We start from the raw sequence: 16388 nt of genomic DNA, 5'->3' as shown, positions 1-16388 counted from the left end.
TTTTTAACAAAATATTTAATAGTAAGGTGCACAAATTTTAACATCATTTTAAGAAATATAATTTTATATGAAAAAATTTTTGAATGAAGTCTGCCAAATAATTCCTGAAAAATCGAATTATGAAATGTTATACGACAAAATACTTACTGATGTTTTCAATTATAACTATAAAAGCAGAAATATACAAATAACATTTGTGGGATTTTTTTAACTCGAAATATTTAAAATATATGCTTTGAAAATTCATTTCAAAAAGCTAACATTTGAAAGATATTTTTAGCAATTTTGAGTTTCTATGATGGCAAACCAAACAGATATATGAAAGGGCAGAAAATTTAAACTCTCACTTTTTGATATAAGATAAATTTTTTATAAGATAAATTATAATATAAATTAAAGTAGAAAACAAATGATCATTGAGGGGAAAATTTTCAAAGTTTCTGCATCAATTGAAGTTCAATCTTAGTAAAAGTGTAATTGGATTATTTGTTTTTTTAGAAGTTAATGAATTAAACTCATCATAAAGAAGTTTACGAAGTAAATTTTTTTTTGAGCTGTCCTAAAAATAGGCCTAGTGTTTTTCTTCCTAGATATCTCTTTGTTGGTAAGGCTACGAAAATGAATAACGAAACTGATATGAAAAGAATGAATGATACGAAAATGAATATGAATATGAAAATGATGATACGAAATAAATGAATGATACGAAAATGAATACATGCATTAATGTAATTTTGTCTCCTCAGTTTTCGTATTATTAATAAGAAAATTTTAAACTGAATATTTGAGCTTTTCATATTCGCATCGGATAATAATTAACACCGATGTCATGATTTAAGTGCAGATGGTTTTGTTTTATGTAATCAAAAATAGTAATACTAAAATAGTATTACGTAATTTCAGTAATTTTTTCTAGCTTATAGCATGGGTGAAAGCCCTTATATAGCAAGACGGAAAAGAGAAAAACCTGGTACGTAAAACATTTCATTCCAGCATTTTTTTCGAAAAAAAATGAAATATCTGTAACTATCAAGATTTCTTTTATAATTCTGGCATATATATAAAACTGCTTCTTTTCCAAGATAAAGTAGATATTGTTGAAAAATTTAAAAAAAGAATAAGTAAACTCCTCCCCAAAACTAGCTATAACTGAAATGGTTTTACTACCAGCCTTTCCTCTTTTCCGTCTCGCTTTCACCCCTGGCTTATAGCTCGAATCAAATATTAAAGGTTTCTTTGGGAGATTTTTGATATTTTTTTTAATAACAGCTTTCATTTCCTTTATTCTTAATTCTATATCGTTTATGTAATAAGAGTTAACGCAATCGACATTCATGCACGTGCATTTAGTACATTTTAAAGTCTAACAAGCTAACAACTTAAGTTAAATAAATATTTCAAAAGAAGAAGGATTAACAAAAGCTGGCGCATTAATTTCTTAGACAACATATTTTTTAGCCTCAAATGCATTGTTAAAAAATTATATTGTTGAATAAAGTTAATGAATAATCAGATGTTTCGAGTTACTATTCTGTTCGGAGCATAGGAGTTCCTTTTGATTGGAGATGAATGAAACAGTCCCTTAGTTTTAAAAAATTTATTAGCTAAAACATTTAGAAAATAGAGCTATTTCAAGCTCACAACTATAGCTCAAATGCTGACCGGACTGTGTGGGGACCAGAGAACTGATCTTGCATCAGAAAGGCTCTGGGTTCGAACCCCGGACGAGGCATGGATGTTTTTTCATTCTCTCCACCATATGTCCTTACTGTGGGAGTTGGCCTACCTAATATGAAAGAGTGGTCAACAAATCTGCCCTAATACGCCTAAATTAACGTTCTATATATAACTTCTAAATATATGAGCCAGTGATGAAAGCCAGTTATTTTGACCCGATTTTAGATCGTAAATATTGGTCCTATTGCTTTGAAACTCGAAGTGTCCAGAACAATCATTTTGTCGCCAAAATAGTCGTTAACATTATAATCAAGTCGGAAAAAATATCGCCAAACTGAGTCTTTCATAAAAGAATACGTTGGCCTTTTTCCCCCCTCTAAGTTACTTCAGAATTCCGAGACATACTTGCAAATTTTCTAATTAAATTGCTTATTTTGGGAACGTTTGAGATATTTAATCTTATAGCAAAAGAATGTTTACTAAACTGTACAAATATTTTCAAATTTATAACAGCACTTTATTTCTATAAACTATACACCTTACGAAGTCTGAACACTCTTTTAAAAATATTATTATATATTATTAAATTTGGCTTATTAAATTTGATAGCACTGTACAAATTTTCACGGCACTGTGTGTTAATTTAAACGGAAATTAGGTTCAATTACGGGTCAAATTAGCTGGAACCTTAAAATTTTGCTATTCTAAGCAATATTCTCATACTTCGTTACCATTTTTACATGGCACTATGATTCAATTTGAACGGAGAATTGATACAATCACAGTTCAAATTTATAGCAATATTAATGCGGTGCTATATTTAACCCTATTATCATACTTTGTGATCATTATAAAATGGTACTATGTGTCATTTTAAAAAAAAAATTGGTTCAATTACGGATCAAACTTGCTGCAATCCTTATATACTGTTCAATCATATTATCAATCATTATTACACATCAGGCGGCATTATGTTTAAATTAGAAGGGGGAATTGGTAAAATGTAGCACCTTATAAAGGTTTCAGTAAATTTGAAACGTATTGTGGTTCATAGTACCTATATATCAGTGATTAAGTGATTTTTTACAGAGTTTACTAATTTGAAATATAAATACCCAGTTTCTCTATTCTTTTGCACTAAAGGACAACAACTTCTTACAAGAAGAAGTACTGAGATTTTAAGAAAAGAACTTAGAATGAAGCTTAGCTAAAGTACCTACTTAATGAGTTCATTCACTTTTAAAACAACCTCAACAGTAACTAAGTCAAGTAATAATTCTTTAATTGCAGGAATTTTGCTTAATCGCTGTACTTAAAATCACATTATTGTTTCCCGAAAAATAATTATCCAATTGTTTAGTACAAACTGGAGGAAGATTTAAGTATGCTTAACAGCCGAATTTTATTATCTTTGTTTTACGTTGTAGATTTATTTTAATAATAATGATTTTTGAAGAAATATTGAATATTATAAATTCATGGCTTTTCTAATATTTTTTTTTATTTTTAAAAAGATTATTGTTTGGTTTGGATGCTTATAATGCTATTATCTGTACTAGTAGGATTTCAAAAATTTATAAAATAAGCTTACAGTTTATAAGATATTTTTTTAGTTGCTTATAACATTATTATACAAATACATTATTTTATAACATTATTTTCGATATTATTGGTACATTTATTAATCTGTGAACAATATATTATTTACTGTAAGAAAAATAATTCAACAGAAGGTAAACTCGCTAATTTATATGTTATAATTACAATATAATTAATCAGAAAAAACTAATCTAACTGTAACTGTATTCTACAAATGATGTATTATTTACTACTAGGAGGCTTCTCCCCCTGCTCGCTGGCGCTCACCAACCCCCGGAACTGCTTTCACAGTTCATTTCGGATTGCTTCGCAATCCAATGCTCGCTTTTCTCGCTCATTGGATACATTCTTAACGTCTATTTTTTGTATACTTTTTTGAATACTGAAGTTCCGAAAACTTTTCACTGTAGAGAATTCTGAACCTGTACATTTCAATATTAATTTGAAATTGCAAACAGTTCCCATATTTTTCTTAATCACACTATTCTAAATTTCAGTTGTTGAGAAAAGTAACTGTTGTAAGTTTTGTTTTAAAGTCTTTCCCACCAGAGGGCTAAAGCCATGTGTTGTAAAACAATATGAAATAGTAGTTTGCCTCTGAACGCCGGATGTAAAGCATCAGCTTTGATGAAGATAATTTTGTATTTTTAATTCCCTGAAGGGCGCCACCATAATAATATGGAATTTGTAAAATAAATGTATATATTTTTGATTGTTGATGAAGCCCATTATTTTGTGTTTTCATCAGTATTTAGAAGCAGAACAACTATGTTTTTTATTTTATCACAAAAAAATAAAATGTATAAAAAACAGAGAAAAGAGTAAGAAAATGAGTATAGTCATAGAAAAAGTTAAAATTATAATATAGTATTTGTCAGTAAAAATAAAACTTTTTGTTTAAGTCATTGCTAACAATTCAAATTTCTCCGAGGCAATTCAAAAGTATAAATTAAGGTAGTACTGTTAAGTTGAAGCACAATATTTTTAGTTTTGATGTCAACAATACAATTCAATTTTTTACAAAAACGATTGTTTCCATTGTTAAGTTCAATGTCAACAATTCAAATTTTTCTGAGGCAACTCTTAACCTCTAAATATTACTTTTTTTATGTACACATTTCTAAATGTCAGTATTCAATCACAAAACAACTTGAAGTCCTCAAATTTAGCATGAAGTTGTAAAATGTAATGAAAGAGGGTCATAGCAATAATGAAAGTAGAAGTAAAGTTAGTACTGTAAAATTAAAACAATATTTTTAATCAATGAGCCAAGTTCTTCAAGAAGCAGTTGTAGAAGTAGGTTGTTTATTTAAAACTTTTTATAGAATTTCCTTAAGAACACAATTGTTAATTTGGGCATTTGGCGATACAACACTTTTAGAATTGAAGGATTTGTTACGTCAAGCGCTCAGGTATCATGATTTTGATCTAGTTGCGCTTCTATGTCATTTTGATTTATGTTGCAAAGTTAACTTTCAAAAAATTCTATGGCTGGCAACAGCATTTTTATTTCTTAAGTTGTTTATTTTTATTTCTTTTAGAATTCGTTATATTTTTAGCGAAATGTTTTTTAACCTTACAGAATTCTTTGCCGACTGTTTTCTCTATGAATGAAGAAAATAAAGTAAATATTTAACTGTTGTGAAAAGAATCTTATTTAGTTATACAAAGTACTTCAGCCAAAATTTGGGAGCCACGTAAGAGAATTATATATATTAGATCAGAAACACATTATTAAAAGGCAGAATTATGCTTAGGTGTTTTCAAAACAAAGCAAACGTTGCCACCGGCGGAAAAGAAATACATCCAAAATTTGGGAGCCACGTAAAAGAATTATATATAATAGATTTGCAACTAAATAATAATATATGAACTTAAATATGAATCACAAAAATGTCACGTGCAAGCAAAATTTCATATCACGTTGACTGAAATCATGAAGAAATTCTGCTCTGGCGAAATATAGCGTGACTAAAACCTATATTAAATAATTAATACTAATTTTTGTCTACAAGAGAGTCTATTCGTTTCGTATAGTATCTATCGTTCGTATCTATTTCGTTTCTTTTCCATTTACAATTTGATTACACTCGGGAACAATTCGCGATCGCAACGCTCGAGTACGCCGTCTAGCGGGAGCCTGTAAATATCAGACATTAATTTACCACGTTTTCATTTAGTTCTATCGAAATCATTGACAGAATCAGACGCCATTTTTTAGCAGCAAATAAGAAACAAAATTTCCCTAAGGAAAAGGCCGAAGAACTTGAAAATAATCTCCAGAATATTAGTAAATCTTTCAGGAACAGAACACGCCAAACATTTGAAGAAAATTTCCTCAATAATTTTTAATTTCTATTATCAACAAACTTGCAACTGATGACTTCCAATTTCGGATACTGTTACAGATGTGGGTATTAAGGTAAAATGCATTTCTTCTGTCTTCAATTCATTACGAATTAAAGTGAAGTCAACATTGCTTTCGTCATTCCAGTGAATAAATATGAATTCAGAACATACAGAATTGTAATAGTTATAGCATATTCTTCTTCGTTATAGAATAGTATATATTTGTGTATTCATATAATTCGGAAAACAACAATAAAAAATTATCCAAGTTACTTGAAATAGTGCCATTTGTGCTGATTCTTAATTAATTTTAATCGTTTTCTTGGTAAGTATTTTTTAGTTTTGAAAGAATAAGTTCAACTAGAATTCAGCTATTCTGTTTTTAGCTACATATTCAAATTCATATCCATTATAAAATTTTGCTGTGTAGTATGTTATCTAAAAGTAATGAAGGGATAAACTATGTATCTATTATTTGAGAATAAAGTTTTCAAACAAGGAACTTATCATTTTGGAATTCTCCGGGAATTATAAATCAGGTAAGTGCAATGATTTTTACAATAAAAAATTTGCTTGTAAATATTTTTTTTTCATTTGATGATGGTTCTCTACAGAATGGTTTTTTACGTCTGATTAAGAACTATAAGAATAATAAAAAAAGAAACAATATGAAAGTTTTTATTTCAATGTAAAGAATTCTTGAAATCGTTTTTTTATCCTAAGAATTCTTTATTTTCCGTTTTTCAGTTTATAATTTTTTAATAAAAATTGTTCTCAAAATACTTTTTTTGAAAAATTAAATGGTATAACATTATGTGTTTATGTATACTTCTTGTATATTCCAATGTTTGAAGTAATATGATTCAGAAAAGTATGGAATAAAAATTCGGTACTTACGTATTAACGCCACCGCCGCTACCGATTTGGCGGTTTTTAAGTGCCGCTAATCTACACTTAAAATTTTTGCGACATTTCATAAAATAAAATACTTTATTTAAAATCAAAATAGTCAATCGGATTTCGGTGGAAAATGAGCCGATATAGAGTTTAGCATAGATTCAAAACAATCATATCGCCATATGAACTCTGATAAATAAGATTCCAAATGAAATAACATTTCCAAAACGTACGTTTACCAAGATAAAGTTTTATGTTGTGGGAATTGGTACATTTTCGTTTTTTCGGTAAAATATTTCGCTCCTAAAAAAATCCAATTGCATCTTGTTTTGTTTTTGGCAAATCCCAAAGACGAATTTTTGTAGCACTAAAAATGGCGACAAAAAAGAATTGTTTTTTTGTTTTTGTTTCGTCAGCATTCTTTATTTTACGCTTCTTAGTTTCTAAATAATGATTTTTATTGAAACTTGAAATTTTTTGATAAAAATTGTCAAAAAACTTTGTTTACAAAATTAAATTTCATAAAATAATGAGGCTTATGTATACTTTTTGTTCATTTTAATTTTTGAAGTAATATGATTCTTAAAACTATAGAATGTAAAGTTTAAATGGGGCTTTCATGTTATATCATTAAATTTAGTAAAACTATTTCTCGGGCATTAGGTTTTAACTCTTATAAGAATATACATATTTTTTTCTGTTAATGTACAAATATTTTTCCGATGTGTTTTGGATATTCCTTCTCTAATAAAAAGAGATACCATTTTGTTTTCGTTTGCATAAGAAAGAATATCAAGCATTTTTCTTTTTTAAATATAATTAGCCACAATAAAGAAGGAACGTTGCAATGCTACGTGCTACATTAACGACGTCTCTAGAGTAACTGAATGACTGTTTATATAGAAATCGCAGGTATTAGTCTCATACAACAACGCCCCCTATAGTTCGTTGCGATCGCGAATTTTTTTTTTGTTACATTTATGCAAATATTTTATCTTGTTTAATTTGGGTGTGGGGATTTTATGCCTGAAATTAGTTTTGCTCCTAAGGGCGCTTTTCATTACTCTACATGATACCGATAAAATCGGGCAACAAATGTGCGAACGGCATTGTTCGTTGCCAGATTGTTTAAGCAATTTTTTTTGAAGTTATACTTCTTATGCGACTTCCAACAAGGTTGCGTTAAATCTTTAACGTTACATTTTTATTGGCCGGGAAATCACGTGGTAGGATCCAGTTTTCCCTCATTCATTTCCATATTGTTCTGATTCTCACAAGCATAAAAATAATAAAGTCATAAAAGAATTGTTTTTCTATAAATATTTTTTTAGTTTGTTTAGATACACATATAATTAAATGGGGTAGTATTTTTTATTTTCAAATTTAGTGGATAACAATTGTAAAAAATGAGTGAAAACAATCCCACGGACAATGCGACGGATTTAAGGTTATGTCAAGGTACGTCTCTTGTGAATATCAATTGATTGTTAGGTTTTCTCTTCTGAAATTTCATTATGACGCATTCACATACATTATTAATACAAATAAATTTTCCAGGGCGAGACGATGAGGCAACCACAAGCACTTCCACTGGTTCAAGAGGGAAAAATGCACAATATTACCGTGATTACAGAGCACGGAAGCGAGCGGAGGAGGAAAAAGAGTCGTTAAATAGAACTAGTAATCCTTCTACGACTGCTCATTCTTCTACAATTGGGTATAATATAGCCTACGTCACAGGTTGTGTTGTTCCTACTAAATTTAACCCATGAACGGCATTTTCTGCGAGCCTAACTTCAAGCCACAAATAAACAAACGAAGTGTTCGATCGTTTAAATAGCTGCTCGCCAGATTTTATTGCATTATAAAGAAAAGTTATTGAAACTAAATACATCTAAATAAACAACAACAACTAAAACAAATAACAACAACTACTAATAACAATAACTAAATAAACAACAACTAAATTCCATTCGTTTAGCATTGCGTCATATGTTGTTCCTACTAAATCGAAGTAGTTGTGTTTTTTTCATATTATACCCAATTAACGTCGCAGGTTGTGAAGTTTAACTTCTTCCGCGCGGAGGGACACCACGCACTATTTTTTTTCACTTGTCCAATATCGTTCGTCCGAGAAGTAGAAATTCTTGTTCATTCAATGTTTTGAGCTTGAGTGAGCAGTTGTTTGTTTACGTTCTGCTGCGATTTCTTTTTGCAAACGCTTTTTCTTTAAATCGAATTAAAATATCGGTTTAATTTAGAATAATCATTTTAGATGGTTTTTTAAATGAGTTTTATCAAATTTATCTTTTGAAGCCAGTCTATCATGCTTCAAAAAATGTTTCAGTTGAATCAGGGAACAGGCTTTTGATTATTCAATCAAGCAGAAAACAGAAGTTAGATCGAATTCTGTTTGAAATACATACGGGTCTTTATTTGACTTTTTATCAAACCACTATTACTATTTATATATTATTTTTTTATTAAAGCATATGATGGATTTATAAAAATTTTCAACAAATCTTTTATGATTGTTTAAGTCTTTCAACCTCATTATAATGTAAAAAATGCAACATCATAAAATTAAAAATATATAACCAGACATGAGAAGGAATTATATAAAACTTTTATTTCCGTGTTTATTTTTAGAGTTTAATTTTTTTTTCAAATACATGAAAAATGAAAGACAGCTATTTTTAAGATGTGCAACAACAAATAAAATCGGCACGATTTGAGGAGAAACGTGCGTGCTTAACCGATATTCGATTGCGATAAACGATATCGCCTTGTCGGATACAACATAATCGCTATCGTATCGGCGAGTGAAAATGCCCTCTGTTTTTAACCATGTATTTTACTTGACCTTATGTCGTTCGCCGACAATCGGATCTGTTTCGTCGGTATCATGTCGTATAATGAAAAAGAGCTCTAAAGCTGCATATTCTTTCTAAAGAACATTTTTAGTCTACTTTTTGTCGAATTGTGCAGGTTCAAAAATGTTATATATAACACGGGGTCACATAAATGTTGTGACAGACTTCCAGGGATTGAGTCAGTATTAAAATTGCATAGAAACCCATGCTTGGAAACGTCACCGTACGCAGCTATTGGTGCGTTCTTAATAGGATCTGTTTAGAAACACACAAAGAAACAGTTCTTAAGAGGGAAGCACCTTTAGCGGCGTAAGACGATGTTTCCGGGGTATGGGTTTCCATGCAATTTTAATCATAATGATGTACCCTAACTCCCCTAGAAGTTTGTCACAACATTTATGTGATCCCCTGCTCTATATGACGTTTTTAAACTTGTACATTTGAACAAAAATAGACTAAAAATGTATATCTTAAAATAAATCTGCAGCAGGAGAGAAAAATCAATTGCAGATTTGAAGTCAGTGATATGAGAGGATGTGAAATCCGTAAAAATATCTCATGCAACAGAAAAAAAGTTTATTGTCTATTACCCCGAATTCAAAATATTCCTAACATTGTCTATATATCCGAAATTCAAGAGAGGTAAATATTAATTGTGTTATAATTTCAGGAGTTACTGTTAGAATACCTACCTACATTATCGAACTATTTTCAATTCTAGCACTTCAGTGTCTTTTTCTTATAAATCAGCATCTTAAAAATTCATGCCAATTTCTTTTAGTTAATAAAAATGTCACTTTACGATCAATACTATCTTATTTATCAAAATTTCAGCTTTCTTATTTAATGCCATCTTAAATCTTCATGTCAACTCCTTTAAGTTAAAATAAAAAGTTAGTTTTTACGTTAAGATTAATATAATCTTATTTTTTAACATCTTAGCTTTCTGATTTATCAACTTTCTTATTCATCAATATCTTAAATCTTCATGTTCAATTCTTTTTTAGTAAAACAAAAAACTCTGTTCTTATGATAACGTTAATACAATCTTAACTAAAATAAAATTCTTTCTCAGTCATGCTTTTTACTGATAGTAAATAATGCGTACTTGTCATCATTGATAATAAATAATGCGCATTCGAGATTAGAAATCGTTGAGTTTGAAGTAATATTTCTTTTTACTCTTTTACAGATTTGTGGCAGTCACTCACCCATTACGTCCTCGAATGACCAAAACTTTGGCATTAATCATCATTTTCAGTATTTGGACTCTCAGCTCTCTTTTATCTATACCATCCATATTGTACGCAACCACCATCACGTACAAATACGCAGATCAGGGACAGCGGACCCTCTGTTATTTGGTGTGGCCTGATAACACCTCTGGCAAGTCGTATGCGGATCATGTGTAATAATTTCTTTCCCCCTCTACTTTATTTGATGATTTAAATACACTGGTGGACAAAATTAAGAGATGGAAGACATTTTCCCAAATATCTCAAAAAATACTGAATATAAATAAATGAAATTTGGTATGGATAAAGCTTATTCCATGATAATAAAGTATGAAAAGCAAAAATGAAAGTGCCATTCACTGGCAAGACCTATTGTCAATAAATCCAATGTAGTCTGAACTTAAGGATAAAAGATGACAATAAAAGTAAGGTGTGATGCTACACATATTTATTTTCTATCGTTTTAAAATATCTTTGATTTCTTAAGCTGATTTTTTATTAATAGAATTACATTTAAAAATAAATCACAAACTTAATCTTTTTAAACGAACATAAAATATTTATTTCTTCTCTTCTAGATTAATGTAACGGATACCTTTTTTATTTCATTACTAATGCAGACTTATATATTCACTGTCGCCTTTAATTGAAAACAAAAATTTATTTATAACTTTTTATTCTAATTTTCCAACGGCTTAATGTTTCGGTTGCATGGTTATAATAATTCACATAAATTTGTTGGCGACTCGTGATCGCCAAGGTGTTCTTTTAAACCCATGTTGATAGGCTGGTTGGCTTTGTTTTGGCTATGATATACTATGATAATTCGCCAATTTTGGATCTCCATCCCATGCTTCTCCTGTCTCCGATTGGAACAAATTACACGTACTTTTTAATTTGGCTTTTGATTAGGCAGGTTGTGGGGGATTTGTCTCCCATGGCCTGACCTATTTTAATATTACTATGCAAAACTTATTAAACTGAAATTCTTATGAATGATATTTTGTAACTCGAGCTCTGCAAATATACTACTAAATAAAAGCTTTTTATTAAATATGATCCAGTTCAACTATTATTTTCATCACCCTCCTGATTTCTGCATCAATCTTCAATTTGCCAATAATCTTCAACTTGTACACCATACAAATACAACCTCCATCCACACTGGAAATAATATCTTTCTTCTAAAATTGGCGCACTGAAGAATATTCCTTCTTCCTAAAATTGGTGCCTAGTTACAAGGAGCGAATTGGGTTATCAACGCAAAATTTTAAAAATAATATGCTGATCTTCAACTCATAATTTTTATCTACTTCAAACTACTACTTCATACTGGAGGAGAGAATTTGGAATGCTGCGAAAACTTATGGAACTGGATGAACCTTGACCCTGGAATGGTTTACGATGCTCTATTTCGTCTGATGTTCGACATTCCCCCTCCTACGCTACTCGAAAGAAATATCTATTAATTTATGATTCATCATAAAGAAGAAACTAAATTTGTGTTTCCTTCAACTCTCGTCTTGCTTTTGATTTCGTTTTCATCAGGATTTCATCGAACAGTCATCCGTTACGTATCCTTTCAATTATTTATATTTTATGTTTACAACATTTAATTGAATTTAAAATTTTTGTATGACAAATTGATAGAGCATTTGACTTAAAAATTTTTTTAGGAAGAAGGAATATTCTTCAGTGTGCCAATTTTAGAAGAAAGATATTATTTCCAGTGTGGATGGAGGTTGTATTTGTATGGTGTACAAGTTGAAGATTATTGGCAAATTGAAGATTGATGCAGAAATCAGGAGGGTGATGAAAATAATAGTTGAACTGGATCATATTTAATAAAAAGCTTTTATTTAGTAGTATATTTGCAGAGCTCGAGTTACAAAATATCATTCATAAGAATTTCAGTTTAATAAGTTTTGCATAGTAATATTAAAATAGGTCAGGCCATGGGAGACAAATCCCCCACAACCTGCCTAATCAAAAGCCAAATTAAAAAGTACGTGTAATTTGTTCCAATCGGACACAGGAGAAGCATGGGATGGAGATCCAAAATTGGCGAATTATCATAGTATATCATAGCCAAAACAAAGCCAACCAGCCTATCAACATGGGTTTAAAAGAACACCTTGGCGATCACGAGTCGCCAACAAATTTATGTGAATTATTATAACCATGCAACCGAAACATTTAACTGTTGGAAAATTAGAATAAAAAGTTATAAATAGATTTTTGTTTTCGATTAAAGGCGACAGTGAATATATAAGTCTGCATTAGTAATGAAATAAAAAAGTATCCGTTACATTAATCTAGAAGAGAAGAAATAAATATTTTATGTTCGTTTAAAAAGATTAAGTTTGTGATTTATTTTTAAATGTAATTCTATTAATAAAAAATCAGCTTAAGAAATCAAAGATATTTTAAAAGGATAGAAAATAAATATGTGTATGCCAATTGTGGCATCACATGAGGCTTGTACAGTGTGTGTTGCCTCTAGTATGGTGTATGGTCACAGACATCATGCACAACGAGTATGCATGCTGTTAATAAGGGAGTTAAGGAGGACTTGTGGAGGACCCTCCCATTCTTCCACCAGAGCATTTTTTAACTCCAGAATGGTTCTGGGGGTAGGTTGGCGCATCGCAATAACTCTCCCAAGAGCATCCCAAGCATGTTCAATAGGATTCAGGTCGGCGGATTTGGCTGGCCAATTCATTCGTTGAATTTCCTCGCTTTCCAGATACTCATCAACCATGAGAGCTCTGTGTGGTCGCGCATTGTCGTCCATAAAAGTGAACTCAAGACCAACAGCGCCCCTGAAAAGACGCACATAGGGCTCTAGGATCTCCTGCCTTTACCTCTGGGCATTCACGGAACCATTGTCAAACACATGGAACGGTGTGCGGGCATGTGCGAATGAATGTGCGAAAATGCTTTCCATTTCTTAATTTTATCCACCAGTGAATGATTTTGAAAAGTGAAGAAAACTAATTCATTTTTCTTTTTATTTACTCTCAAAGTTAACTTATTTAATTTTAATTATGTAAATAAATATAGTTTTTCATTGGTTGGATATTTAATATTCTAATATCTGGATATTTATTACAAAATTGCGAAAAGGAAAGGAAAAATATAATGTACTTTCCGAGTAAAATTAAACACACCTTAGTGGTTTTAGGGATTTACATTAGCTCAAGAATATTCTTATTATAAAAGGTATCAAGACAAAAAGGTTTTAACTCACGATGAGACGAAGAGTAAAAAATGGGAATCAATTAATTTGACATTGTTTAAAAACTTAAGATTTTATATATATATATATATATATATATATATATATATATATATATATATATATATATATATATATATATATATATTAATATATATATGAGATTCGAAAAGAAAACCTAATTAGAAACATAATTAAAATAAATTACTCGAAATTGATATTTATACAATAATATCAATATTTTCCGAGGATTCAGTGAAAAATTTGATACAGCATAAGTCGGAGCGAGTTTTTTTTTATAGATTGCTGAAAAATTTTTTTTTTTTTTTTACTATGAAGTGCTTCCAAAAGTCTTAAGAAACGTGAAAATCTTTTCCTTGAGATACGTTATATATATATATATATATATATATATATATATATATATATATATATATATATATATATATATATATATATATATATATATATATATATATATATATATATATATATATATATATATATATATATATATATATATATATATATATATATATATATATATATATATATATATATATATATATTATAATAATAATAATAATAATAATAATTTGCCTTCAAAAGATAGATAATTCAAGAGACTTTGGCTAACTTAAATAAATGTTGTTGTTGGCTGCTGCTGTTGTTGTTGTAGTTCATTCACGTCGCACTAGAGCTGCACAATGGGATATTGGCGACGGTCTGGGAAACATCCCTGAGGATGATCCGAAGACATGCCATCACAATTTTGATCCTCTGCAGAGGGGATGGCACCCCTGCTTTGGTAGCCCGACGATCTGCACGCGAAGTCGAGCACTTTACGGTAGAACAGTTTAACGAGGACCAATACCGCACACCCTCGGCCCCTACACAGACTGATCCAAGTGGTTACCCTCCCGCACACTGACCGCAACCAGTGATGGTTGACTTCGGTGATCTGCTGGGAACCGTGCCTTAACGATCAGTCCACTGCGGGACTGTTGTTGTTAGCATATGCTTGTTGGGGCAGAGGGGTGCGATTGTTCTTGTTTTCCAGAGGCGCCATCTATGGCCAAGAATTCGACTTCTGCCACAGCCATACGTCACACCGTTTATAGGGTTTGACCCATTCATACATCCAATCATTCATCCATAGATCGTAATTTTGACTTGAATCAGAGAACGATCAATCTCCAATTCAGTACCCCCAGAGGTATTGATTTGTTATGGGAACATGGAGGACTTTGCAAGTCGACAGATTTAACGTGCATCAGTCACCATTTTACTACACGGGGAGTCTTTGGCCGGCGGGGTTCGAACCCACGAACTCTCGAACATTGGTCCGGCGCCCTACCGACCAGGCTATAAATGCCTAGATTTTGGAATATAAAATACCTAACCCATAAAAAGCTTAATTTACTTACATAATTAACTCTAAATAACTCGTGGGGGTGTAAACAAAAATAAGAATGGATTCATTTTGTCACTGTTTTTTTGATTTTCGAAATCACTCTTATGATTTTGAAGACGTTTCACTTGTTTACACATAAAAAATTTAAAAATTGAATGTTATGTAATTTTGCTTGCTTTTTTGTAAAAACCAGAAAGATTGACTTCATTAAAACTCAATAAAAATAATCCTTGACAAATAATCTTTAATTTTAAAATATATTAATGTTAAAAACATTTGGCATTTAATGAGACTAATTTTCATAATAATTTCCTCATCAAGTAACTAAACAGCAGCTTCGTTGAAAAAATTCGTTAATTAATATAGATTAAGACTTCTAATGCCGGAACAAAATATTTTCAACGCTTAAATTACGTAAGTAAAGTCTTTATTACAGTGAATGCATAACAGACATCAATTTTTCTCTCTTTTTTAAGCTTCAAGCTTTATTTTAAATTTTTTCCTCTTAACTAACTTTATCATAAATGTTGTTGAAAATTAGAAAAAAAAGTTCAATTAACTAAAATTAAGTTTCTTAGCATTTTTTATTTTTGCAATGCATTATTTCAAATTCCAGTCATGAAATAAAATCCACTAGACACGAGTAACTAGCTATTTATTTGTTATAAATTGTTCGAAAGAATTGATGTATCAAATTTCTTCACTTTTCTTTTAATTTTTCATTCCAATTTAAAATTCTTAACGAAAGTAAAACCAGTTATATATTTTCATCGATAATTGCTTTGTGTAAGAATATAAACAGAAAAAAGAATCATTAAATATAACCAGTAAAAAATTGTATTAAATATTCTTCAATATATTCGTTGCTGAGTTTTGGGAAGATATTCTAGTCATACAAATAATAACTATTCTATAAATAGTTTTGTAGTAAAAATAACGTTTCTTCTTTAGAATTTTTGAGTTTAACTAGTAGTAATAACATTAATATTTTATACAATATAGCAATATTTTTTGAAAATATTTTGACACAGAAATATTTTAAAAACGTATGATTTACAGCAAGTATTATTTGTAACTATACAAAGAAGAAAAATATTTAAAGTGTC

General features: G+C 30.1%; 1 protein-coding gene across 1 annotated transcript in view; it reads left to right on the top strand.

Annotated features, from left to right (window-relative positions):
• LOC107444192 (tachykinin-like peptides receptor 86C) overlaps positions 1-16388 on the top strand; it is an 83405-nt gene that overhangs the window by 58396 nt on the left and 8621 nt on the right. The window contains exon 2 of the mRNA XM_016058278.5: positions 10588-10803. Within this exon, the coding sequence (XP_015913764.2) occupies positions 10588-10803 (216 nt within the window). The remainder of the gene's footprint in view (positions 1-10587; positions 10804-16388) is intronic.

This window comes from Parasteatoda tepidariorum, chromosome 7 (assembly GCF_982258835.1).
Source record: "Parasteatoda tepidariorum strain Cologne lab strain chromosome 7, Ptep-v5.0, whole genome shotgun sequence".
Taxonomy (NCBI): domain Eukaryota; kingdom Metazoa; phylum Arthropoda; class Arachnida; order Araneae; family Theridiidae; genus Parasteatoda; species Parasteatoda tepidariorum.
The sequence above is the reverse complement of the archived record's forward strand: the minus strand, read 5'-3'. Positions and strand labels throughout refer to the sequence as shown.